This window comes from Anas acuta, chromosome 2, assembly GCF_963932015.1.
Source record: "Anas acuta chromosome 2, bAnaAcu1.1, whole genome shotgun sequence".
In the NCBI taxonomy this organism is placed as follows: Eukaryota; Metazoa; Chordata; class Aves; order Anseriformes; family Anatidae; genus Anas; species Anas acuta.
This window is the reverse complement of record NC_088980.1, coordinates 28,582,827-28,608,602: the sequence shown is the minus strand read 5'-3', so window position 1 is coordinate 28,608,602 and position 25,776 is coordinate 28,582,827. Positions and strand designations below refer to the sequence as shown.

The 25,776-nt window shown below is 34.3% G+C and overlaps 1 protein-coding gene across 5 annotated transcripts in view; it reads right to left on the bottom strand.

Moving 5' to 3' along the window:
• The window catches only part of PHF14 (PHD finger protein 14), a 163,419-nt gene that overhangs the window by 49,565 nt on the left and 88,078 nt on the right, over nucleotides 1-25,776 (bottom strand). For 3 of the 5 annotated variants that reach the window (XM_068674041.1, XM_068674043.1, XM_068674042.1), the window contains exon 17: nucleotides 7,460-7,577. In XM_068674041.1, coding sequence (XP_068530142.1) covers nucleotides 7,460-7,577 — 118 coding nt within the window. Of the gene's footprint in view, nucleotides 1-5,974; nucleotides 6,510-7,459; nucleotides 7,578-17,321; nucleotides 18,598-25,776 lie in introns of those variants that run through there. The other 2 variants (XM_068674044.1, XM_068674045.1) reach the window with 2 other exon arrangements.

Sequence of the window (25,776 nt, the reverse complement as noted above, 5' to 3'; positions counted from 1 at the left end):
AAAAATGTGAAGCCACTATGCTGTGTAATTTAAATTATTTTTAAGTCTGGCACTTTACTAGCACCAGCTGCCTCTTAAATGTTCCATTGGAAATTGGACATAGGTGGGTGTATTAACAAGAGTGAAAATTAATGACCGAGCTTGTTTCTAATTTCAGCCATCCTTGCTTGTTTTTACTTCATTAACTATTTTTAGTTGCAATACAGCAAACTGTCAAGACAACTTAGGAAAAGCAGGACTACCTCAGTAATAATTTGATTCATGAGACATTCACAAAGCCTCTTGAAAAAATAACCTGCTTCATTTTAAAGATAGTATGAGGTGTGTGTATAGTAACACTGAAATGAATCACCCTCTTCAGTAGTATTTGATATATGTGTTCTTCCTGCTTGAAACATTCAGCATTATAGAAGGCATTGGATGACACCACTCATCTCCCACTAAGGAAAAGAACTTAAAACAGTGTGCAAAGTTTCAGCTTTGGAAAAAATGTTGAATTGTTAGGTTATGAAAGAGAATGAATGAAGTTAAGTAGCAAGGGATTTCTTCAGTCTCCTAGATAAGAAAACAGGAAAAAAGAAAATGAATCTTGGAAATAAAATAAATTTGGGATCAAGTGCCATTAAAGTGGGATTTTACTGACAAAAATACCTATTTAAAACTGCTGTGCACACAGTTTCTAGTATAACAGGATCTGATCAGATTTCTTATAGCTTTTTCTTTTTTTTTTTTTGGGGGGGGGGGGAAGGCAAAGTTTAATAAAGAACAAGTTATGTATTTCACTTTGCATTCCTAATCAGTACTTTAATCTATCCCATTGTTGTGCTTCAAAATAAGAAACCTGTTTTTGCATTTGGAACAACTATATATCATTAGGAGTAAGATCCCTGTATTTCAATTTCTTTAAACTTCTGGTTGGCATTAGATCTATTGTCCTCTGTGGAATCAATCAAACAAAGACTTGTTCAGAAAAGGTTGTGGAAAAGAGAATGTTGTAGTGTATTGCCCATTTTTCACTATACTTTTTTGATACAGTTAAACTGCACGTAGTAAGAAGTAACAGGCATTAGAAGTCTAAGGCTGTGGCTCTCAGTAACATGGTGTTTTGGAATAGGTAGAATTGATTTTGATGCGAAGAAGAATTCAAATATTTAAAATAAACATCCATTCAAAAATATTTTTCAGTGCTTAGCTTCTCTTTCATTAACACCTAAGCTTCCTACTTACACTACGGGAATCTTCTTCTGGCAACTGAGTGTATCTGATTATTTGGATTAATTTGTGGATGTAATACCAACTAACTTTACGCTGAGCTTATCCTCCACACATAAATCAAGTCCCATCTTAACTTAATTTCAAGGCTGATTATTTTTGGAATATTTTATGATATAAATTATTTTCAATACATAGATTTTTTTTTATACCTGTTTGCCAGAAAATAACACAGGCCGTGCCAACTCATTTTTCTAAATACGATACCTGGGGAGCAAATACTAGAACACACTTGGCAATATTTCAGCCAACTGATAAGAACTACCCCACACTACAATTTCACCCTTTTATTTATTTATTTTTCACTATCTTGATAGTCAAACTCCTTCCTATGCCAAGGTCTGGCATTACTGAAGTTCTTAAAACAGCATGTAAGTGGTAAAGAACTTCTTTTAAGTTTTGTCACAGCCTTACACATTTGGATTCTTTTATCTTGTTCGATTTCAAAGAAATAATTTCAGGGCCAAGGCTTGACAGTTCGTCACAAACCTAGGAAGACAACAATGACTTCAATGTAACCACATATTTTCTAGTTGCTATATATATAAAAATCTTTTATTACATGGCACAAAACATGTCCCACTGATAGCATTATTCCACTCTACTCTAACAGCTTTAAATAAAGGAACAAATACAAGAAAGTTTAACTGTATTGTTCACAATCACCATATAATAAAATAGGTCAAAACATCCATGCCTAGTAAAAGTGAGAACAGATTCTACCTTTACAAATGTAGTCACTTACACTATGCAATTAGTTATTCGGTAAACCACTTTGAAATACTGACTTAAACCTGAAGACAGTAGCATAAACATTGAGTTTTTTCCATTATATTCTGTTCTGCATGTATCAGTCAGCAGATCTGTTAGCAGTATTCATTCGTCATTTTTCAGGTGCAATGTTGTTCACCATGGTGGCAGAACATTTGCTTGTATGTTGTGTCCTCGAACGTGCACTGACTAAATTAGGCTCACAGCTTCTTTATAAGCATTGCAGTCACTCTGTCAGAATATGTAACTGAAACAAGTTTGAATTAATACAAAGGAACTTTAAGAATATTTTTGATTTATTTTTGTAAAGATGTATTTTAAATATAACTTCTTAAAATAACATTGCACTGAATGATATCTACAGAAGTGCTATAAAACATATTTACAACACGATTAAGCATGCATATAATGGTATCAGCCTGTGCCAAACTCATGTATTATATTCAAATAGGGTTTTCTTGTATATATAAAATGTTAAAGACTTTGGCTATATCAGAAATGTTTTGTTCTGAACACTAGTAAATACCCAAATAAAGTCTGTCCATGCAGCGTTCATTCAATCATCTTCTACATGTACTCAAGCAAGCAGAATCCCTAAACTGTAACCCTTGCTAATCAGAACTGTCTAGCCTCCTCTCTAGTCCCTGGACAGTAAAAAGCAGCTCCAAGGACAATTCATCCAAATTTAAAGAAAATGTCTAAAATAAAGGTGCAGTATCAGCATTTTACAAACAGGAAACCTAGGGAGAGTAACAATTAAAAGTTTTATTAAATTTGTTACTCAGTTTTCAATAGTCTAGACCACGTTATTGTGGAGACTACTTTCAAAACACAACTTACATTATCACCTCTGCAGCTCTGAGAATTCAGCACTTTTGCATGTCAGGCCAAAGGATCCAAGCTGGGCAGCAGCAAATGAGAAAAAGACCCACACTAAACGTCTGAAAATTGCAACTTGTCTAGCATTCACAGGAGCTTAGGGGTGAGACAAGAATAAAATTCAATCTTCCAGTCACAACTCAACTACTTCAAACAGAAGGGTAATCTTCCTTTTTTCTCTTCCTGAAACTAATGCCTTTTTTTTTTTTCAGATCTTGTAAAACCTAAAGACAGTGTTTTTTCTAATACTCAACCCAAATTCATCTCTTTCAATGACCCCTAACAGCTAAATCAGAGAAGGCAGGGGTCCTATAGAAAATTAATAAATAAATAAAAATCACAGCATGAACTAATTAAAGGCTATAAATTCGCGCATAGTCACAAAAAGAATAAAGTGCTGCATGCAACCTTAATTTTGATATTTCCTACATTCTGAGAGCATGACATCGTGATTTTTTGGTTCTTCTGTTACATATACATATATTTTTTAAACACAGTTGTATGAAAGCATGCAAGTGTGCAAAAATACTCTCCAAATTTGAGATAAAGGAATAAAGAAAAAAAATATAAATTCCATAACCCATGAGATTAACATATGCACAACTCAAGAACAGACAAAGATCTTCTACACTCCTCATAGACCTTCTTAACCACCCACTTCATGTTAGCATAAAATTCCACAGACTAAAGTAATTAAATTGAATTAATTTTCTTTTGACGAAATCAAGAGATTTTCAATAAATTTTAGATGATGATGTTTCAATTATTCATTTTAATGATTTTTAATTTAAAAAACTATTTTGAATATTATATTCAATGTTTTAATACAATAGCATCCAGTTATATTTGCTTATTCACTATGTGGAAGCAAGATATACCAAAAGAAATGCTGCTGCTTTGCTAATAAGCAAAATTATCCATGATTGCTTTCCAACAAAAAAGGCGTACAAAAAATACTATTTACCAGGGCTGGTGTGTCATGGCTTTGTCATTCCAGGAAATATTTCCTGAGGGGTTTAGATGAGAATTCTACACGTATACACTGACAATTTATTTCCACCGAAAAAATGCAATATAGTAAAAGGATGAAATAAAAGCAAACTAAACAGAAGTCTACAGGCAAGGCAGCTGATCTTGCAGCACTCAAATAATGACCTGACATGTACACTCTGCAGCTTTTTGCAAAATAGATTGTATACAAAGATGAACAGATCGAAACTAAAGTAGCACGGTCACTGTAACTAACATGATATATTTTTAAAGTCTTTGCTGCCTTGGTACTTTGGAAAAATTTGAAATTGGAAGAGATACTTCAAACAGTACTTTTTAAAAGGAAGGCAATAGAAAGGAATCCTGTATAGCCATATCTTATGACAATGGAACTTGACAATGAGGCCCTTATTGCACATAATGAACACATGGTCAGGCCACATTTGCTCCTACTAAATATTACCACATCATAATAGTAAATAATTTGGCTTATTTTATTTATTTTTTTTAATATCAACTTAAATAAGGTCCTATATTCCTTCTGAATATCATTACTTGAAAGTATCAGGAAATTTATGATTTGTAGTGCTGTTTGGCAATACTGAAAACACACCATAGCCCCTTCACTGGGTGGATGGATAATGTTACAGAAATGGAGAGCTTATAGCTTCACTTCAGCTTTCATGTGGCGTAACAAAATCTACAATGTTTTTTAGATGAGAGAGCTTGTCAGACCTTAGTAGTGAGCATCACCCATTCCATGAAAGTGACAGCAAGAATTACCAGCAGAGAAGCTGTTGCCCTCATGCCCTACAGCAAAGTCTCTCCCTGTCTGTTATTTGACAGGCAGGGTAATATGGGAATATGCTATGTTGGTGGAAAAACTGACACAACTGCTAGAGTCTCGTGACTAGTGTGAGCAAAATGGAAGCAGCATGTCCAACACTTGTGGTAGACAGCAATTTAAAGCATATGTTTCTTATTGCTACATTAAATCTCTTATACCGCTGACACCTGCAAGTGTTTAGTAAAATCTGAAAATAAAGACACGTTATTCACTGTTGGCAGTATGCAACTCTTCCCAAACATGTCAAATTTAAAGTCATAATTAGAAATTAAAAAGCAACTAAACCATTACATGCTATGCACTATAATCTCCTCATTGAAATAGTGTAATTTACTTACCAACTGTTTTCAAGGGCCAACACTGCTACAGAAGATATTGTTGTGTAATTTTAAAATGTAAACTCTAGCAGTGATTTAAATTGGATCATAACAGATGAAAAATGTTGAAGGAAAGAAAACTAAACAATGGTCTCCTTGGCAAAAGCTGGAAATTCAATCCTATTTTGCTGCTATAATCTGTACTAGAAACTTCACTGTGACATACCAAAAATTGGATTTAGTGAGTGACTGAGAGATTGAAATTGCTGGGAGCTCAGGCTTGCAATTCATCCATAGGTCAGGCAGAGTGCAGCAAACCAGGCAACCTTCTCTACAGTTTTCCTCTTCCTAGCTTTAAGTACACATTTGAGGGAGTAGGCCCTCTAGCGAGGGGCAGAAAAAGCCTTATCACGTTAGTTCCTGCTGTCTGTGAAAGGCTGTGCAAAATCGTGGATATAGAATACACAATTCTAAAGCCACAAAGAAAATTGAATGTGAAAATGATTAAGAAAATACACAGAGCCCTACAACTTTTACAACCATGTTCACATTAAGGAAAGTTCACAAGGAGTGTAACTCAATGCTAAGTTGTTTGAATTTGTTTGAATTTGTACTAAGTAAAACAATAACAAATGCTACATAAAAAAAAAAAGACTTTAAAACATACAGAGCAATACAGCTTTTCAGAGAAATTTTTCTGCTTAGTTTTGTGAAAAAGCTATGTGAACATGACTACACAAAACCACAAGGAGTCCCCACAAGACAATTTTTCAGTATCTTTCATATACATTTTCACTCAAATACAATTCAAACTTCCTGAATTTGAAAGTGCAAATGACTTTATTAAATATACTCATTTAGAAGTCTCTGTGAATGAAAAAGAAAATCAGACACAATAACAAGCTTTTTTTTTTTTAATTTGCAATAATCACTAACATAATACAAAATACATCATCATTCTAACAATAAACTTTGTTTACTCTTCAGAACACTGTGGTTTTCAACTTTAAACTAACACACACCCTGCACTAAATGAAGTTAATCATACTTAATTTACACAGTAAAGTATTCTAAAATTTTTATCTGGTACATAGTGAGCTAATCTCCTGGAAAACACATTTAGAAAAACAAACCCTGCTTTTTTGAGCTTGTTTACTCAGAAGAAGCCAAGAAAAATGGAGATGGAAATTTTAACTAACATTATCAAGAACACCTTTTAGTTTAAGCAGGTGACAGAAATTCAATAACAATTTTAATTCACTCTTGGAATGTCCATTGCATGTAAGTGGTATTCAAGAAAGATTGCTTGATGTCCAAACTGTAGTGGACAGCTAATTTCCGATGTCTGTCTTCGTATCTCCTTACAGAAGAATTTGATTAACCCCCCTGCCACGTGAAACTGAGTACCATATCTTCCCAGTCGGAAAGGGACACTATCAAGTCAAAAAAATTGTATCACTGTATGGACTTTTTGTACCTACTGTTCTTTAGAGTAACATCCAAGTAGGCTAACACACAACTTATAGCAGCACCTCTGCAGAGCTGTGTCCCTGTGTATCCAAATAGTGATTCACTTCCTTCTTACTTAAAATATTCTGCCAAATACCAAGAAAGTAGCAGAATAGCCGGTCAAATTCTAGAGAATTTTAGAATGCTCTGATGTATGTTTTTTGTTTGTTGACTTTGATGTACAAGATGAATTTGTAAATCCAATTATAAAAATCAAGTGGAAAGTGTCTCTTCAGAGGTTATGGTAATGACAGAAAAGAATGGCAGTACTAAGAAAACTGCAGAAAAGCAAAGAATCAAATCTTTATTTTTTTCATAAGTCAGAACTACAGAAGCATACTATTTCTGTCTATATTATGTGAGCTAATCTAGATCAGAAATTTTGTTCTGATTAAGTCTGTTAAAATGTACTTGATCAAGGCATACCAATCAACATAAAGTATTTTCACAATTTTTACCAATGGGGAAAAGAAATACTGATTTATTCATGCAAATAATTTTCATTCTTTTTGAAAAAGATATATTTTTCACCTCTCTTAGAGGTTTTGTTCTTTACTAATCCAGAAATACTTCCACTTGTCAATAGCATTATCAATCTCGATATAGTATCCTTACGCCTTTCTCACATAACACTATAATGTGAAGAGAAAACATTTAACTCAGATAATAAAATTCTCTTTATTGATTATTTTCATTTTGCATACATTCTGTTTTTTAACCTGTTTTACAGAGAATCTGAAATCATTACTTTAAGACCTTCTACTGTTTCTCAGTGCAGATCAATTTATGGCATTTCAACACAAACTTCAGATGCTCAGTAAGACCGCTAAACCAGCATACTCCAACTATTTTTTCACAGGATGAATTAACTTACTTTGGAAGATGTAGAGTCACATTCCTGACAAATCCATCCATAGCCAGTCTGCTTGGGAGACTTTTTCAAGGGAGGGTCTAGACAGCCAAAATGGTAGCAGAGCCTACATTCATCACACCTACAAAAGAAAAAAATAAATGTATGTATATATAAATTGTATTTCTATTTTATTTAGAATTGTGCATCTCTGCAACTCTCAGCACAAGATTTCTTGATCTATTATCATGGTAGAGAAAATACATTTTCTATAAGTGGTATTTTCAAACACCAACATTTCAAGTAGGTTCTGCCTAAATTGGAATATTCCAATGCAGACGCTCACGCACCACCTTCGTCATTATCTTATGTAAAAGACATTATTTAGGAGACTTGCAAATTAAATAAAAAATATATAAGCAGCTCAATTTTTTAGGTACAATGACATTTTTTCAGAAGTTCCTTGTATTTTTTAAACAGCAACAACATTGACTTTTAGTAGTTTTAAAAGATTTATTTAAAACATATTTTACTCATCCATTTCTTCAAAGCCAACTGTCATGTGCTCACATATTCAATAACTCAACGTATAATTTACAGCTATAAATTTGATAGTTTTATCTGTGCAGGTGATAAATAAAAGCACAAAATGTTTTCTGATTCTCTTTGAATACATGGGAAATGGACGCTCATTTAAAAGGATTTCACTGTGATCTTTCACTTAAAAGGGTCCTATGCATACAGAACAATGTTATATTTTTATTAATAAAGTTTTCATTAGTGTTTAGTACTGAGTATAGTCCACACATGAAACTCAAAACATTTATCATAACTATTCCTTGCTCACCCATTCCTAATGTACCAAGAAGAAATGCTACAGTATGAGTCCTTTACAAAAGGATCTTTTAATTAGACAGTACAATAATATGCTCAAATGAAGAAAAACATTTTAAAAACAAGTATTTTCATACATCTTAAAGAACTTCACTTTATTTGCATATTCTCCTGTAAATCAAATATTACAGAGTGGCTCAAATTGGAAGGAACCTCAAAGATCACCTAGTGCCAACCCCCCATAGGGGTGGCCACCCACTAGATCAGTTTGCCCAGGGCCTCATCTAACCTGGCCTTGAACACCTCCAGGGATGAGGCATGCACAACCTCTCTGGGCAACCTGTTCCAGTGCCTCACCACCCTCTGAGTGATGAGTTTCCTCCTAATATCTAACCCAAATCTCCCCTCTTTTAGTTTAAAATCATTCCCCTTCGTCCTGTCAGTGTCTGAAATAATCTATATTCTATATTCTGTTGTATGAAAAATAAAGCTTTTTAAAAAATTACTTCACAATATTCTCTTCAAGAAATATCCCTGAACTCTGATCTAAACCAATACAAATTATCCAAAAATAAGAAGTAAAATTAAAAAAATAAAAATTTCTAAGAATTCTCCTACAACTTTCTTTCTCTGCTTCCCTTGATGCTCATTTTCTCCATTACAAAGCATGCAAACATCACCAGAACACACAGGGTACCACAGAAGGAAGAAGCAAATAACAGAACATCTTACTGTAATGACAGAAGAAAATATTCAGGTGGCTTTTCTCCAGGAATGAGTCTCCAAATAAAAAGCAAGCATTTTAAGATTATGCTCACTTAACCTAATTATACTTTTGTCCTTGCTATCAAGGCTACACTTAACTAGGGAAGCTGCCTGTGTTTAGAAGGTATGTGTAAGACATGAGCACTGGTAAGGGCTCTGCTCAGATAAGGGCACTTCTGGTACATCTTCTGCTAGTAGGAATTCAAAACAATAATCTACCTGTCAACAGAGTGCAAGATTGGACTGATATCGTGGCATTTTCCTATTTAAAAAAAAAAAAAAAGATAAAGATAAACCACATTACAAACTATATATTTAGGTTTATTTAGTAATAACTCTAAGTCCAAGTCTATATAAGTCTAAGTCTTAATAAGTCTAAGTACAGGACAAAGAACACACTGAAAAGTGAAAAAAATAAAAAATAAAAAGAAATCATTCTGTTCAGTTTTTAAAGACACAGGAGTTCTGTTGTAGAAATATATTACTTAGAAATATAAGCAGTTTTATTTCTTGTGAAAGGCATATTAAAGTAACAAAAAGGTTGAGAGTGGGAGATGAGATAGGTTACACTCCTGCTTTTCAACAGTGTATGTGACCTTCAGCAAAAGATGAAACCTCCTTTGAGCCTCAATGTTCTCATCTGCAAAGAAATACATTTTTCCTAACCTATCTCTGTATCTAGAATCTTGTTCATGTAAGCGCTTGCATTTCAGCAGTGCTTACCAGAGCTCTGAAGTCTCCCTTCTTGTAAACTGGGACCCTCTAAGTAACACAAAATAAAGGATCACACTGTTGCATTTCAGAGCTTAATCCTAAAAATCTACATCTGACTTCTAACAGCATTAATTTAGGTTGCATTTTTTTCTGAAGCAACTGCCTATATATAGAACTGTTTATATGTTATGTTCAACAGAAACTGTTTCCCCCTTCTTCCACTTTGCCATCTCTTACGTCTTTTTCATTTTATATCTACAATGTAGTATTTCCTGAATTCACCTTCAGCCACGTTTCAGATATATGCTGAGGAAGTCACCAAAAGCTGAGCTGAAATAAACAGAACACTGTGAAAATAAATACAGAATCCCCATTCTAAAGCTGACTGTTTTTAATATACATTGTTATTCTTATTATTTCAGAGCTGGTTTGGAAGAATCAAAATTGCTTTTTCTTAGACTGAGTTAACATATCTGAAATTTTTCAGATACTAACAGCTTCTATCTGCATCTGAGCAGCTGAGAAATTAAAAATTACAAAAGCATATTCTCACGTATCAACATTCAAAGAGCTGAATGACTAATAATGAGGTTAAACCAAGTATTTTTAAACAGTTCTTCATATTGTTTTATAATGGAATACAGATTTTGTATTGTGGAACACAACTCCACAGAATGTGAAGTTCCCAGCATGACACTGGGAAATTGGGATAAATACAGACTGGACCTTGGTTAAAGGCAATGCACTAGCTGACTGGCAATTCTGTTGTCTGCTGACACTGAATTGGGGCAAAAAGTAAAGCTTACACACATCTTCATACAGAAAAAAGAATGGGTATTGATAATTCCTAACTGCAAAAGAAAACCTTATACCTAGGTTAAAATGGCAGTGGTAAAGTGAGAAGAAAATACATACTAGTACCTGTGTTCTTTTGTCTAGCAATTTAAAATGACACAAAATCCAGTCAGACTCAGAAAGTAAGAAACAGACACAAAATAAGGAGTACTATCAAACTAAATTAGAGAATGAAATTGTTGGGTCACAAAAGTTGTCACACTGGTGGCCTCCCAGTCTTTCAGTAAATGCCCTCACAGAGCAATCACAACATGGACACTTACAGAGCAAAGGAGCTACACTACATTGTCGGTTACAAATACCATCCACTTCCATCTTAAGGATGGTTTAATAGTAAAAGTTAAGCTATTGGGCTAGGAAAAAAAAAAAAAAAGAGAGAGAACACAAAACAAACCCTTTTGCTTCTTCCATTTTAAGTCAGTTAAGTCAGTTAAAATTGTTAGCCTTGAAGATTCAAGGTCGTATTTTCAAAACTGTTCTAAAACTAGCAAATGTTTTAACTTACTATTATTTGTGGATAACCTTTGTCATGTTTAAGTATACGATCTATAACTGCAATTAAGTGCACAGCCATCTTCAGTGGTCTGGCTAGCAGTTGTACCTAAAACTTTGTGAAAATCAGAGGTCCATGCAAAGATAAGCTAAACTAACCTCCTAAATTACTTTTAATGGACAGGTCATTGCTTACTATCAACGTTTTAACAAGCTTGAAATCACTTTATGCATCAAAATTAGAAATTGCTGTGTTCCTCATCCCAGCAATTAATGAAGATAGATATATGACCACTACATATTGAGGAACTGGGTGTGAAGAAGAAAGGTGAATTTGAAGATAATAAATTGAATAAAATAAAATAAAATAAAATAAAATAAAATAAAATAAAATAAAATAAAATAAAATAAAATAAAATAAAATAAAATAAATATTTTTCACTTAAAAGGATACAGAATGCAAGTCATCTACATCTTCACAGCAAGGAAGCTTCATTAGGCATTTCCATACCTGAAATATGTCTGCTTTGCTATTTAATAAAGCGATCTCCATCTGCTCATGCCCTTGGATTTCTTATTATTATTTTTAGCAGTACATCTGGCTGTGCTCAAGCCCTACATAACTCTGCATTTTCCTGTTCATAATTAACTAATTATCCTCTAATCAATAGTGTAGATACTGATTTTACAATGTAAATGAGATAAATGAGATAATGGCTGGGGTCAATCTCATTTTATTTACAAAGCCCAGCACACACATCCAATTTCATTACATTGCATCTACCTGCATAGGAGGGAGGCTTATCAGTTGGCCTTCAGAAGTCTCCATGTGAGCACTGTGCATTTACAGATGAACAGAGAATGCAAAACCTGCCCATCACTGGCACATTTCTAAGTCACTGGTTAATACCATATAAAACCACAAACAGCTGACTCAGCCAAAGTGAAGGAACCTATTTTGCATTCACAAAACAGCACTGCTCATCTATAGCCGCAAAAAGTAATTACCTACATGTCCCTGAAACACAACATTAATAAGCTAATCTTTAAATACAACTAATCTTTAAATACAACTTTACAAACATGCTTCAGAGACCACAGAAAATCTCTCACTTATGTACACATCATTGCACATCGTCTGCAGTGTCATGCCGAAAGGTACCAACCTGAACGGAATACAAAGCTGCACAATACATGTACTAGACCCTGTTCATCACAACAGCTTAGAAAGATTTCATGAAGAAAGGACATAAAACTTTGATACACTACCAACAAACCATCATTGACACTAAAATGAAAAAAAATGTTGCAGATTAGCCTTTCTCTGGCAAACTTAGAAATAATTAGATCAAAATTAGAAGTAATCTAATCCAGAATTTTTAAACTCTCGGAACTACAGTGGGACAGGTGTATATGACGTCTCCCACTAGCTGGGGGATGCAACATGATGGCTAAGCCAGCATCTCTGTGGATTTGACTTAACTATTACTACTCATCTTTCCTTGTTGGCTTGTGCTGGACCCTATTTCTGACTGCAGGCTCTTAACACCTGAGGAACAGATGCTCCTTCTCAGGCAGTTGTCTTTTTTCCCCTCTAATCCCTCAGTGCCCATGTGCTGAGCCACTGGAACTGCAAACAGCTGGAGACACAAACAAGGAGTTCATTTCAGATGACAGCACATTCTTGTGTTCAGATAAACACCTTAACAACAGCTATGACAGTTTAAGGCACTGTTATCATGTTGCTTTCTTGTTACTGGTTCTATGACAAACCCAGTGAAAGGAGCTCCCTTCCAAACTAAACCACTCTGTGACTGTGAGCATGTAAGTAAGCATCCCCCCCAGAAAACAAAGTAAGCTGACACAGCTCAAGTGAATTCAAACAGAGCCCAAGATGGGTGACTTTGGGCTGAAGCAGGTAAACAGTGCTTCTGTGACACCTTAAGTGTAACTGGACCACAGAAGTGACAAATTCTGGGCGATAGGAATGAGTGCTAAAGGGTAGGCTATAACGGCACCTCCTACATGTGATGTCAAAGAAGTCACTTTCCTGTGCGCCCTGATTTAAAGAAGAAAATTAATCAAAGAAGTAATGGTGATAGAACTGTACAATTGTATATTTACTGCAACTGCTTATGCCGTCTGGAAAGTACATTTCTTCTACTTACTGAGGGAAGGCCCCCAAAACAATAAAACATTTTCATTATGGAATATATGGAAAGCATTCTTTTTTTTAGCTTTCTATTTGGACATCTCTTGAAACTTGGTGAAGCTATTTCAAGTCTTCATATCTTACCCTGCCATTCTACCCCCAAACTCTTCAACTCAGCCTCATGGATTCCATCAGAAATTGCTTGCATTTTGCTGTGACGTGTCATAGACCAAGTAGTCAATAAAAATGATGCTGTGCTGTATTCACATTCTCATTGCAGAGTTGCTAAGGGTCTTAGCAACTCTTGTTTTCAGACTGATGAGGCAGAACACTGTCTTAGCAAGAGAGAAAAACAAGAAGAAAAATCCCTTCTCTGTAAGAGGCATAAGAGCTAAGAAAGGATGGTCAAGTCTTCTTGCTATTTCAGGCCTACAAAAGAGTTGTAAGAAATAATTAGGAGCAGGGTAATTTAAAACAGTCCTCTCACATAGACCAATAAAGCTTGATATGATTTTAGCATCTGGCATGTGACATATTCCAGTGCTGAAATTCTTCCATGAAAGCACATGTATTCAATGCTGAATATAAAGCGGGATATAGCCAAATGATATGACCTCTTCAGACACAGGAGCTCCAAAGATACTCAGAATTCAGCTGGATATAACTCTATGGATAGACCTTTGTAGTCAGTTCTGCTTTGCGTGGGCTCAGCACAGATGCCCTCCAACCTAACTTTTGCTGGGATTCCAGTATTTTCGTAATTTTGATTTAAATTAAATGAAATGCTCTTTCTAGGAAGGATAATGGTTATGGTATTATGCAAAGTAATTAAAAGCCACATTCAAATTTCTATTATGCTAGGTACAATGCAAGCATACAAAAGGAAGTCCCTGACTTCCATGGATGATGATGATCACAGCAGATTTGTTCTCTTCTGTTACACCTGGAAGTGAGAGGGCTTAGCTACTGCAAGCAGGTTAGAGAATATACCAGAAGATATTTATTATGGCTTTTTTTTTTTTTTTTTTAAATCTCCTGCTACTGATGAAGAGAGTATTTGGGCAAGGTGCCTCATAGAGCAGGACAAATTTTCAGATCCTCTCTCTGCTAATAGTAGTTTCAGGATAAAGTACCTAGATGGCTTTGGATGTGAGAAACTGCATACTAATCTCTAATTACTCAAATTTCTGTCCCAACTCAAGGGGATTAATAAAATGGCCATTTTTTCTCTTTAATGTACAATAACCTTGAGAAAAACCTGCACACACTTAATGGATCTGTACTATACTTTTTACCATCTGCTACATGAAATGAGGTTTTAAGCAAATCCTGTGTTCAGTGCTAGCTACAATACATTAAAATGTGGATTATTATGGCTCTGACATCTACAAAAAAGTTCTACTTTAAAGGAAAAAGCAAAACAAAACATCCTGCCTATAAATTCAGAAGGAAAAAAAATACTTTATATTGCTTCTACTGCCCCCTAATACTTATCATTACGAAAATAAACACGAAATACTTCATTTTAACAGAACTAACAAAGAGTGTCAATAAAATATACCACAAACGAGTGAAAGAAAATAAGCATTATCTGGCAGACATTTGCGTAGCTAAGTTTATTATGCTGAACCCAAAACTGCCATCTCTCCTACTTGCTTTTTGTGTTTTTTAATACTAAAACAAACCAAACGAAACAAAAAATCCCAAATCCAAAAATTTAACACTGTTTATAGGTAAGGAGAGATTCTGAACTGGCTATATTTATGAGATACTTCTATGTAATCCAGATTTTTTCTGAATGATCAGCAATTGATCTGTTTCATGAAACTTAGTTGGCATGTATGCAATGATTTATATGAATGCTATAAATAAACTTTATTTGCTATACCTGTAAGTGCACAGCTTCCTTTCAGCATGAAGTGTTCACTTTTTTTTTTTTTTTTTCATCTCTCATTGTGTATCAATGCTACAAAACACATGGCTTTGTTAATTTTGCAAAATTCATTAAGGGCCCATATACAAGGGGAATACACTGCTGTAAACACTACATCAAATGCTTATTTTTGTTAATATTGTTCAGCTCTTGTATAGAACTTACATTTACAGTATTTTTTTAAGTTCAAATTAAGTATTTCTTTGAGGATAATGCTTCCAATACACATATATAATGCTATGCAAATTACAGCCCCCCCAAAAGTGCAGTATGTTATTTTTTTTCTTGGGAAGAACAAGAAATTCTAAAAGGACCAGGATGACTTCCACTAACAAACTGGAAAGTGCAAAATTCAAGAAAGCTATACTAGCAAATGCTACATTAGACTTTCTAAAGCATACTCTAGTCATAATATATGATTGCATCTGTGGTGCCATTCTCAGGTGTTCAGACTAATAAACTTAGCTACACTGAATGGTGTATTGTTTGTGAACTACTACACAAGTCCCATTACAGATTTGAAGATTGCCATCAAACTCTTTCAGAAGGTGAAATATTGAATGCTAACATCTGGCTTTCCAGAAAAAGAGGCAAATGACATAATGAATCATTTGAAAGTGAGAGAAAGATTGAAAACTAACTTAGTCCTTAATGTCAAAAGAAAGTTCCAAGAAAAGGAGAAAACCCTACAAAGACACTCTACTGTACAAACATACAAAATACAGAAGGAAATCCCAAGGATAATCCTTGGGGTATCAAGCATGTTAAAGGGGGTATCAACAATACTCAGTCCAATTTTTAATACTCATTAGTCTGTCCTTAAAAGCTTCCAACAGCAAAGATTATCCAACTTCCCTCACTTCTCTAGTGCAATTATTGTTAGAAAAAAGCTTTCTATTGCCTAGCCTAAATCATCTTTTTACAACTGAAGACTTATTTCTGGTCTGACCAGAGCTGAAGAACATTTTTCCCCTTTTTCTTGCAACAACTTATTTGTTGCATTTCTATTAATTTAGACCATTTGAAAAAAAAAAAAAAAAAAAAAAAAAAAAAGGATTTTCCAGTCTTCTCTAAATTAAAGAAATCCAACCATTTTAAGCTTTCTTCATTTTGTTCTCCTGTAGTCTTCTCATCATTCATTCTGTTTTCTTTGGACTTTCTGTACATGCCTCTTGCCAAAGTAGACAGTTGAGGCTTCTCCAATGCTAAGACAGCAGTCTTCTGAATAATCAGGAGTATTTTCATGTGTTAAATGTGTTAAAAACACCTCTTTGCACAATTCAGGTATAACCTGATTGATTCATAATGTTTGTGACCCAGAATTCCCCATATCTTCTTTTTTGGAGACCCATCTCATAACTAGTCACCCTTCATAGTGTAATTATGCACTATACAGTGATTTGTCCTTTCCTTTACTCCACTATATGATTTTCTAGATTTTGCTTTCTTAAAGTTTCATTTTCAATTCTATCCCTGTAGTGCCTTACATCATACTGGCAAAAATAACCAAACTCTATTCCAATACCTAAAAGTGAAGCAAAGCAAATTAAAAATACAACACTAAATTCAGGACAGGCCTGAGTGGAACCCAGTGAGCAGAATATTGTTCCAATTTGACGGTGAATCCACAGTAACTACTGTGCTTTTCTGATAAGCTAGGTATTCTATTGCAGCTTAATTAACAGAATATTTCCCTAACTTACATAGGAGAAGATCACACACAAAGTATTTTTAAAATCTTACTAAAGCCAAGCTATACTGCAATTATCATTGTCTCCTACCCACAGTACCTATGTTTAGTTTAATAACTGACCATATGTCACACTACATTTTTTTTTCCCCCAAAAACAGCATGACATACACGTAATCACCCTTTCTCCCCCCATTTTTAGCACATTGTTGGGATGTAACTTTCTACTGTACTTCAGAATTCTGGACAAGCAAGTCACTAAACTTTGTCTTTCTTCTTCCTGAAAAGTATTCAAAGATTCTCAGAGATGAATGAACCTCTACTTCCTAGTGAAAATATCTTTACTCAAAAAGTGTCGTTGTGTATCTTGCCAATACAGAACGGTAAGCATTTATTAGACAGAAGTCTTACTCTGATATCATCCCTCCCCCTTTTAAAACAAAACGACGTGTTAGACATCAGGTTAATTTTATTTAATATAATATCCAAACATGAAATGCCCTAGCAAGATATGACTTATAGGTAAGTATACACAAGTTTGTATATTTTTCCTATTACTTATTACAGCATTTAATTTCTTTCTTAAGTTTAAAAAATATTTTCAGATGGAAATGTGCCTTGATAGATGACAAAAACCACCATATCTCAAGAGATTCAAAGATTATATGTCATAAAGTTACAAGTGTGATTGCATTTGAGCAGAATTGTTCCGAGCCAGTTCAAGATGAAAACGATGAAGCTGCCAATACACTGCTACTGTAGATTTTAGAACGGGATCAGTAACATTTGTAGATGAAAAGACTATGTCTGCATCTACCAGGATATATATAGACGAAGACGAAGATCTCAGCTGTCACGCTGCGTGATCAGTTCTTCATTCCTTCCCCAACTTACACAACAATTTCATATTTGGCTTTTGAGGAAGTAAGCTCGTCCTGAACACTGCCAGGGAAGTAAGCCAAACAAAACAAATGTTCCAGAAAACAATATAGGTAAAGTTCTATTCACTCAAGTGTCTGAAGTCAGAAACAATTAGTTCATACTAATAAGCACAAAACCAATTTTTCTGTGGCAAATCTATTCCTTAAGAATAGTAAGTCTCACATGTTTTACAGGTCTTGTTATCACTGAACATATTCTTTTTTTTTTTCTTTTAAGGAAACAATCCTTTTTACAGTAGGGTCTATGTACAATATGATGTTCTATATAGAAATGTTCTTTTCAAACTATATAATTAAAGTGCCACACTGATGGCAAACCATTGCTTATTTCATTCAGTATCACCATAGAGGAACACACAATATTTAAGTCCCACAGGCTTCTGTCACTCTTCAGTGAATCCAAGCATTGTATAACATCATTTACCAAGGAAGCACAGGGGAAAAAGACATTACTTAAATAGGACAATTCTGACAAGACATTTATCCGGGATCTTTTAACAATGCACATATGAAATGTTCCTGATTAGTGGAGAAAAAAAAAGCAGGCAAATTAAGTACCTTGTCAGTCCAAATAACAAACCAATCAATTACATTCTATCCAAGCCTGACAAGCAAACTCAACTTTTTGTCATAATAAGCTTATAGTAGAGACAAGATAGCTGTTCTCCTTTACTTAGGTACTCTATTGACTGCTTTATCCACATTTAAAAATCTTTTTTATAAAAGAGGTTTCCAGGATTGCCTCCGAGGATGAGTTGTGGCAGAGTTGTGTCTCATGAAGGGTATCTACACAGTAAAGTGATAAGAAAAAAATATTAACATTGAAAGATCATAGCAGCTCTGCTCTGTCTTATGAACATTTTAACATTACAGTAGTTTCAAGCAATGCTTATGCTCAGATCCAAATAGTAAAAAGACTTTCATACCAAACCTCCATCTGTAAGTGTCAGAACATTAAACTGAGTTACATATAACATCCTTTTAACTTTTGCTCAGTACAGCTCAAGGAACAAAGGCAATCCACCACAACACAGATGGAAGAGAAATTTTTATATTATTATTTTTTACTTTATAATAGCAACAACTCAATAGAAACAGTTTTCATTGTGCAAGCTAGCATTTTTTCATATTTAAAACCCACAGAAAAGTAGGTTTGGGAATGACTATGTGACAAGCACTAACAGCACTGTTACTGTGCTGACTTAAAAGAAAAATGTTTCTTTGATAGAAAAGCATTTGAAAGAAAGTTAAGACTAAAGATGTATGAACTTTCTTTCAAAATTCAACTTATTAATTCAGTACACAGGACACTTTTATCATTTCTGAAACAATGTTTTTGAGGCAATCATTCAAAAATCTCCAAAACCTTTTTTTCCTCCTCATACTTCTTGCCTCATGATGTATGTTTTTTCAAGGATGCTATTTTTATTCTTTTTTAAATAAGTACAATTCTAAAAGGGTACTTTACATTATACTCTTTAAAACTACTTGCAATACAAGAAATTAATATAACTGATATTGTGAGACTTTCACTATAAAAAAAGTCCATGTTGTCTTTGAGCTGTGCTGGCATATCAAATACACATTAGTTTTCAAAGACAGATCTATATAAAGTCTCCACCACATTTTTCCTTTTGTTTTCTACTTTGAAATATATTAAAGTAGAATTGTAAATAAAAGTTCTTTGTAAAATATGTTTAATTTTGAGTGCAAGGATTTTGAGTGTAAATATTAAAGGGATAGTAAAGAACTAGTATATGTAAATCCATTCAATTCTCACTTCATTTCTGACTTGGGACATGAACAGATTTTTAAATCTGGTGCTACAGCAGGTACACTGCTATATACATTACAATTTTGAACATTTTAAGAAAACTGAAAAGCTGAGTGTTAAACATTAATATTTTTAACAGTCATCTTATTATAATCCCCTTAGCTAGTGCAAGCACCTTTGTTCTGAATCACCTCTGAGTAAATGAGGTTGACAGGGGTGCACATACAAGGGCAGAAAAATTAAGAGTAGCATCAGTACACAATTTGAGATAAACTCAAGGCATTTGTGCCTTAGGAAGCCTGCACCCACACTAGTGACTCCTACAGTGTTTCTTTATATTGAGTTTTTATTAACAGCAACATGCTGACATATTTTGAAAGACATTATTTATTTATTAATATATTAAAAGGAATTTACTTTTTAACTGCTTGGACATTGTTATCATTTCTACTGTTTTTAAAATTTGACTTGATATTTATTTTGCATGTTTTAGGGTTATCTTCACCCATCTCACCTTCAAAGTATTCTTCAGTTAAGACAAAACTACTAACTTTTTTTACACAACTTTCCAGCTAGCAACAGATTAGTAAGAGACAAAAGAATATAAATGGATAAATAAAGTAGCTTTGCTTAGCTTATAACCCACAAGCTCAGCTAATAAATTGACTGCTGATTTGGAAAATTACTCACTAAAACTTTTTCCTGGGACTTCTCATACTGTGATTTCTTTCATCCTGTTCTGTTCTCAAATTTTGCTTTCTTCTTGCCCCTGTGTTCCACCTCCCAACCCTCTCTGATGCAAAGAACTGGGCCCATTCCTACATATGCTTAACAACTTCCTGGCACTTACTCAATTATGATCAAATGCATTATTAAAGGCTTTGAATCACAGAATGGCTTGGGTTGGAAGGGACTTTAAAGATCATCTAACTCCAACCCCCTGTCATAGACAGGGATGCCACCCACTAGATCAGGTTGGCCAACGTCCCATCTTGAACACCTCCAGGGATGGGGTGTCCCACGTTGCAGTGAATTGAGACCCTTATACGTTCTCATTTCTACTAGAAGCAGTACCCAAATCTGCCTGCAGTATCTGAACTTGCATTTTCACACTTAGTTGAGAAAAGGATTTATGAACACAAAAATATGAAGTCTGACAGAAAAACTGAACAGCCTTCCTATCTTTCTCACTAGCCGATGCAACAAATATCATATAGAAAGAAGCACCCCGGCTAACAGGAATAGCTGATTTCAAGACAGAGGTTCTCAATTGCATTATTTTGTCCTTTAGAAGAGTTGTTTTCTACCAGCTCTCCTTCAACCCAGAACAAAAAGAATTATGAAAGCACTTTCCTTGAAGTTCTAATACAAAGGGAGAGAAAAACACAGGCCCCTCTCAGTCTCCCCCTAATGTACATGTGGCCATATCTGCTCCCTTCTCCTCAGTTAAGTAAATATTATATAGTAGAGGGGTCTGTGTGTATGTGCAGATTTCCATTTTGCAGGAATTTACAGCACAAGAAACACTACAAATTATTTCATTACTTTCTAATGGATTTTACACAGAGTGCCTTTGGCAAAGCTATCAAAAAGTATAAATTGCAACCAAACGTCCAAATCTTATGCTTAATATTAGTGATTTTTAGTGATTTTGAGAATACTTTTTTTTGTTTGTTTTTTGTTTTGCCATTTTTATGTTTGATTTCATCGGTTTATATGTCTATTCAGAGAACGTTTTTCACTGTTAACTGGGCAAAAGTAAAACACATTTTCAGCCACAATGCAGATTCAGTTTATCTTCAAAGGTCTGAAGGTAGGAAACTGTTTCAGCATAGAATATGAATTCTGAACCATTAGGACGTTCCCACCTTGAAATTTTAGCAAGCTTAAAGAGGTATTAAAGGGTGCTGACAAAGACCAATTTTAGAAGGCAAAAATCTGTGTCTGCAGTTAGCATCAAACCACCTGAAGGTGACACAAGTAATAAGCATTTAAAGATTTGATCTGCTCAAGGTACACCTCTTGATCCCAAGAATTAATGTGTGGAATACACAACTTTATTAAGTGCATGAGAGTTACAGAGCTCTTTACTGGGGGCAGAGGGAAAAGAGAGAGGATAAAGACCCCCAAAATAATAATGTGCTATGTGTCTTCTAGACAATGGTAACTGCTTAGATCTTCTTCAGAATTGATCAAGCTATAAATATTAATGGATGTTTCCTGAATGGTTACTTACATCTATTTGTTAATATACAAACTCACTAGCCTGCCAAGAAGTTTTCTGCAGGACAAACCACCACATCATCAGTAATAGGAAAATTTTGCTTCATTCACGTAACCTACACACTGGAGCATAAATAGTGACATTTAGAGGTGGTCACTGTATAAACATGCTTACTGAGGTAAACAAGAGTATAGCATTAGTCACTATGTCCAATTTAAAACAAGTGAAGCACATATTTTCAATCTATTTCAAAGCACAAAAGAAACCATATATCCTATACAAAAGATTAAGTATCAGTATCACATACATGAAATGATTTCATTCAGTTATAAAAGTGTCATTTTCCTTCGTTCTGCAATGTCTTTGTGAATACAAGCTTTGAGAACCCATGGAAAAAAAATTCAGTCAATACACTCAATACTATACATGAAACCCAGCTTTCTCTTGTAAGAGACTGCATTTACAGACCTTGTCACAACAAGGTCCTTGATGTTATCGAAGCAATTTCAAGATACTTTAATCACCGGCAAAACTCAGTAACCTGACAAGAGAAATTTGGGCCAAGAAGATTTCAGTAACTTGAAAGGAAGGTTATTGACTGATGTAATTTCATTTGGATGTGACTGAATCCAATTGATCTGCTTTTTGCAATGCATATCTTCCCTCTGCAGCTGTTGCTATCTGATTCAGCGTGGAAGTGCAAGGAGTGACTATCCCCTTCCACTTCAAGCAAAACTCTTCCTTCCTCCTGCTATTATTTCAAAAGAGCACACAAGGAAAGCATTTTCAAGTTTAAACTCTGTACTCGCTGTAAGGAAAAATATTCATCTGAATGCTAAGCCATGAATTTGAGTCTTGTGACTGCAAGCATATTTATTAACTGGTTAGAAAAAGAGGTTGTAAAACAAACATTTTTTATTGTTTACCAAAATACTGAGTTAGGGCTTGTAGAACATGAGGTCGTAACACAGTACAAAATTTATTCTCAATCCCAACTGCACTATATCATGTAATCCACGTTGTAACAGATTGTACATATTTTCAGATGAGTACTTTTGTATGCAATGAGAATAATAATTTATAAACACAGATATGTTGCACTTATGAAATCAAATCTTCCAACATAAGTTTGGTTTACAACAGTTCTAACAGAAAATATGTATTAGCAGAAACTTCACATGTGATATTAAGTTTAAATAGCATACATCTTAGGTAGAAAAAAATATGGTATAGATGGGAGTTAACAAAGCCTTTAGGAGAAATGCGTGGGCCACCATAAATCCTATTTGTGTAGCCTGGTGTGCTGCTGAACACCAGATACATTACATTTAATGTAACAGTAACGTTTTTTCAGAATTAAGGGGAATACAAATTAAGACACGTGCACCTCAAACTCAGAGTGGTTTGCATGTATGTGTATTCTCTAATGAGGATATATTCTCCAAAATTCAGTGCAGCTCTTACAACTCTTTTTTTTTTTTTTCCCTTGAGGTAATTTTAACATGTTCACTTTCTTATACATTGTAAAAAATTAATAAAGCTGGTAAGGAAAATACATCGCATCTAGATGACAGAACACTTACTTTAAAACTATATCCAAATATGTATCTTAAAATATTCTGAAAGAACCTGTGACTAAACTCCTTACATACACTGGTTACTGTTTTATGCTTATTTCCAAACATGCATTGAGTGAGATAACATCTCCACTACAGTTTCCATAGTAATCATATATTTATAAGCTTGCATCATAATTCAATTCTTCAGTGTTACATTACAGCACCAAACTGCTTTCTTCCAACACTACAACTTTTATCAAATCAGGATTTAACTTCAGTCATTTTATCCCTCATTCAAGAAGTGATCATTCAAGAAGTGATCTTTTTCAGAATAACTTGAGTAACTGAATATTGCTGAATAACATACTTGTTATATGATAATGAAACTGTATCTGAATCAGGATGTGGCAATAGATGTTGCCAGCAATATGTAACTGGTAGGCCAACTTCTTAAAGAGTACAAAACAGAATTCATCAAAGGTGTCTGACTTTAATGAATGACTAAAAACCAAAATAAAATTCTAAATGTTAGTCATAAACACTGCTGTTTTAACATAAAACAGAATTTTATATTTAAGAATATACTAAAATGCCTTTCAATCTCTGTTTAAATGACTAATAGTAATCTCCCTTATAATACTGTGATACAGGACAAATTTATTGATGAACAGGGGTATAAATAACCCGAAAGTAACAACATGATAAAGTCAGTGAAATGCAATTAAAATTCTCCTGAAACAGCACCTTCTCCAAAGCAATGCCTTTACCAAATGCTCCGTTTTCACAGTTTGCATGCTGTCTTGGTTTTGAAAGTGAACAGATTGGAAGTCTTATTAAATGCATATCTACCCTGACAGCAAAGTTACATAGTATGTTTAATTATTTCACCCAACAAGATGGATTTAACATGCAAAGATATCAAACCAACAAACGAAAAGGCAAAGGCAATGTAAGCACAGCCATTCAAAAAGCTATTTCAACTACGGAAATACATGCCAATTTGGTTTAAGGACAGAATGTTTTAATTTTGACTGTGTGAAAATTAGGCTTTTATAACAAAACGTTTTCCTTCTTAAATAATTGAAATGCCTTTTCTCAAAAATTTTAAGAATATAAAGCCATCTACAGTGGCAGGAACATTCAGCATGCTGTGACACAGCACGCTCCCAACACATATTCCCAGACGACCCACAACACAACCCTCAGCATCAACCGCTTCATCTGCATGATCCCAAAGCAGGCTAAAAGCCTTTGGATTCTTTTAATGATAATAATTAAAGGTCATCTTCCACACAAAATTACGTATTGCATAAACAATGTGCAATAAGACTTAATCTATCAGTAAAATAAGTTAAAAGTATAGCCTCAAAAAAAGTTTACATTTTATATATTACACAATTTATTTTTTTTTAATGAGTACTGCCTCTTGCAGTTTCTGTTACTATGAGAACCGTGTACATTCAGAACTATATAAATATACTAACATACTATTAATCTTTCTGATCAAAACACTTATTGGAAATAAAAAACGTCTTTCAAATATAAAACTGGCTTTTGCTTATTATTGTTACTGTCAAGATACACCGTGAGAAATATTTTAATTAGGAGAGTTATAATACTATGAATTAGATTATTAGATTCACAGCTATTAAAAAGAAAAAATGAATAGTCTTCTACAAACAAAAAATGGACCAAAAGACAAAAGGTGGAAAGTATCCAGCTTCCAGTTCAGTATATTAAATAACATCTAAATAATTTCGCTGTTTGTTTTTATGGAGAAGTAGACAAAGTCATTTTTGTGGGTTGATTTTATCATGGGGGAGAGATGACTTCTGACAGGAAAATCTAAATTTCATTCCAATGTGTAAGTTTTAACAATCAACAGTCACCGCCATGGTCTAAAGGAGCTGCAGAGCCACCGGACTCTATGGTGTCACACCACTGTTAGTGAAAATGCAGGCTTAAGCTACTAAGGCAGACATCAGTTATCAATGGTTTATTGGTACCAGTGAAGCATTTAGAACCTCCTGTGTGACTTTGATGTGTTAAGATCCAAGCATGACTATCAGAGTGCCACAAGACAAGCCAAAGCAGGAATTTTGGTTTCCAGCTCAGCCACTCTATCAAGCATGTATCTAAAAAGCAAGCTGCTCCACTATAGGTACCAGGTATCATGATAGCCATTCATCTCAGACTAAAACACAGATTCAGTTTGAAGAGATAAGCAATGTATTTTTCCTTCATTTTTAAAGTAACTGCTTCTCTGAGACACATTTATAGGCTTTCTTCCTCCCCGAACTCCCACTACTAAAACCCTTAAAATTGCCTAACAGTTCTGCTGTGAACCATTCTAGTCTCTAAAGCATCACCTCTTTACCAAGCTGCTGTACAGCACAGTTTAAAATCTG